At 46.0% G+C, this 2992-nt stretch overlaps 1 protein-coding gene across 1 annotated transcript; it reads right to left on the minus strand.

Moving 5' to 3' along the window:
* Positions 1-310: 310 nt before the first annotated feature.
* Positions 311-2773, minus strand: nkx2.3 (NK2 homeobox 3). Its single transcript, XM_084322175.1, is given in 6 exon segments — positions 311-1064; positions 1067-1109; positions 1111-1237; positions 1240-1332; positions 1335-1559; positions 2252-2773. Coding segments are annotated over 6 exon segments (1074 nt in total). The 5' UTR covers positions 2625-2773; the 3' UTR covers positions 311-851.
* Positions 2774-2992: the final 219 nt, after the last annotated feature.

Below are 2992 nucleotides of genomic sequence, written 5' to 3' on the forward strand. Positions count from 1 at the left end.
CACACACACACGCACACACACACACACACACACACACACACACACACACACACACACACACTGCACACACACACACACACACACACACACACACACACACACACACAATTGACAATGGAAAGGTATATCATGCAGCCGAATATTAATGCATTGGTGTCATGCTTTTATATGTTTTATCACAAGACAGGGCAGTGTCCTCGTAAACAAGTGTTACTTTAATAACATATCATATGCAGTTTCTTTGTTAAATTTTAAAAATAAAATAAAAACATCTGTGAAAACCATTGAATTATTTCATTTCTCCTTGGATAATTGTTAATCTTTTGCAACAAAATATTTTTGAGTCACCTCAGGATGTTATTGCATATAGACCTAATACTTTATAAAATGAACATTGATTAGATAAGGACTTACAATAACGTGTTCCATATTCAGTCTGTTTTTCATTCAGCTCCATCTTGCATCCATTTTTATAACACAATAACCCACAAATAAAGGACAGACATTTGCTCAGTGGCAACATTCATCCAGCGATCAGAAATGCAACAGTTGGCGTGCTGACGAGTTCAACAAAATAAAAAATAAAAAACATTATGGATTGGAATATTCTGTGTCCGCACATGATATGATCCGTCTGTCTCCGCCAAGGGTCGAGGGCCAACATGTGTCCCTTATCTGCGGCCATCTGTAATATCTGATCATGATGTCTGTCAACGTTTGTTTGCTGATTTCGGTCAGTTTATTATATAAAATACAATGGTATTATATAGAAATGCACTACATGTGGCAAGGGATGCAAGCAAGTGTTCATTCCTTCAGGTAATCCCCGAACAGTGCGGTTGTGGGGTCAGTTAAAAATGAAGTTCTGTTACCAAGCCCGGTTCTGTTACCAAGCCCGGTTCTGTTACCAGGCCGGTTCTGTTACCATTACCAAGCCGTATGCCTTGCAGAGTTCCTTGGCAGGACGTGACCATTGCTCCTTGTGGAGCCTGGGCTTGGGACTGTGCGCCGAGGGTTCCTAAATTCATATTCATAAATGCATTAGCAGCGGTGTTGCTGGTCGTTAGGGCGGGTAACTAGAATAGGTACAGGAGTAAGTGTTAGAATTACACCGAATTGTTATAGGCCGGGTAGCCGTTGTAACTGTATGGGTTCGGAGCTCCTCCAACCGAATAGGGGGCGTTATACGTCTGAGATCCGGCGAGACATGGCTTCCCATCGCGGACCAACACGGGACAGCCACCCGCCTGGGAGGCGGCGGGTGGTGGTGGTGGTGGTGACCAGCCAGCTCCAGAGTCTTGTCCTGCCGCTGCCGTTTGCATTTATATCTCTGTTCTGGAACCAGATCTTCACCTGCGTGGAGGTGAGTTTCAGTGTGCTGGCCAGGTGCTCTCTCTCCGGGGCGGACAGGTACCGCTGCTGCTTGAACCGGCGCTCCAGCTCGAACACCTGCGCCTGCGAGAAGAGGACCCGTGGTTTCCTCCGAGTTCTGGGCTGTTTAGCTGGTTTCTCCGGGTCCACCTCCTCACACTCGCCTCCCATAACAGCGCCACACCTCCCTGGGGACAGAGATAGGAGATAAGAGTTTTTAATTGCAAAGTCATTAGCGATAGCTTACCACAATCATCACATATTAATTATATGGCATTAGGAGACACTTGGCCCACTCACTTTCACATTATTATCACGAAACACAGTTAACATGGTCAAAATATATATAGGCCTACGGTTACCGTTTACGAAAAAGAAATGTATAGAAAGTAAAGTAATTTAAATGAAGCAATTGTGTTGCTTATTTTACTGTATGGGGCTCATACAGATCCAAGCATTTCACAAAAATCTGCATGACAAATAAAGACTTCTCCTTCTCCTTCTTCTTCTTCACTGCAATTAACATTATATGTGACAAATAAAACTTGAACCATGAAACAATTGGAAGTGTGATGCCCTTTTAACCTTAGACATAACGTGGACGAGTGACAACTTTTATTTTGATCAATGTTGCAATAACAATGACTGTTTATTAATGAGTCTACAGCGTATTTCACACTGTTGTTGTTAAATCGGCGGAAATCACGGCGGTGGTTTGCACAACTCTGCACTATTGGTTTTTATCGTGATCATTTCGAAGCTTTATTATAACGTAAAGGACCTATTTCACTCAAAGCTGCCCACGGGACATTCAGTCTACTATGTAATACAAATACAATTAAAAAAATAATAACAATAAACAACAATATCGTCAACTCACTTGTCTCCGGCTCTTCCTGCTCGGTCTCCTCCAGGCGGCTGTTGGTGAACATCTCCGCCTGCCGACAGGAGCCCACGTACCGGTCCTGCTGCACGGTCAGGGTGCTGAGGTACTGCAGCCTCTCCTCGCCCTCTGAGAGCCCTGCAGAGTCGGGGCTCGGACTGTCGCTGCAGGCCAACATGCAAGAGGGGGGCGAGTGGGGACCGAAGGGGTTTGGAAGTGGTCCCGACTGAGACAGCGGACCGGAGAGGCCGAGGCGAGAGATAAACCGCTGCTGCTGCTGCTGCTGAGATTGTTGTTGGAGCTCCAGTTTCAGAATGTCCTTGACAGAAAAAGGTGTGGTGGATGATGTTATGACCGGACTCGGCAGCATTATTACCACCGCGACAGGCGAAGTGACTAATCTGCGTATTATAGCGATACTAAATGGATTACACGCGCATACAGAACAGGCTCCGGGCAGGTATTGTTCATACAAACCGACATTAAGAGGGAACCGATCCGAAAGGATACCTATTTGTCTCCGGACCGCGCGGTAAACGAAGCAAAGAACCGGTGCGTAAAAGTAAAGAATGGTTGTTGTTGCGCCACTGCCTGCTGTTCGTGCAGAGGAGGACTGGCTTGTCTTGCAGTGTGACATCCCTCTTCTTCAGCTGCGCCGCGTCTATCGCTGGAGGCCTGAGAGAGAGAGAGAGAGAGAGAGAGAGAGAGAGAGAGAGAGAGAGAGAGAGAGAGAGAGAG

The sequence above is a fragment of the Notolepis coatsorum genome (genome assembly GCF_963971535.1).
Source record: "Notolepis coatsorum genome assembly, chromosome: 9".
Lineage (NCBI taxonomy): Eukaryota > Metazoa > Chordata > Actinopteri > Aulopiformes > Paralepididae > Notolepis > Notolepis coatsorum.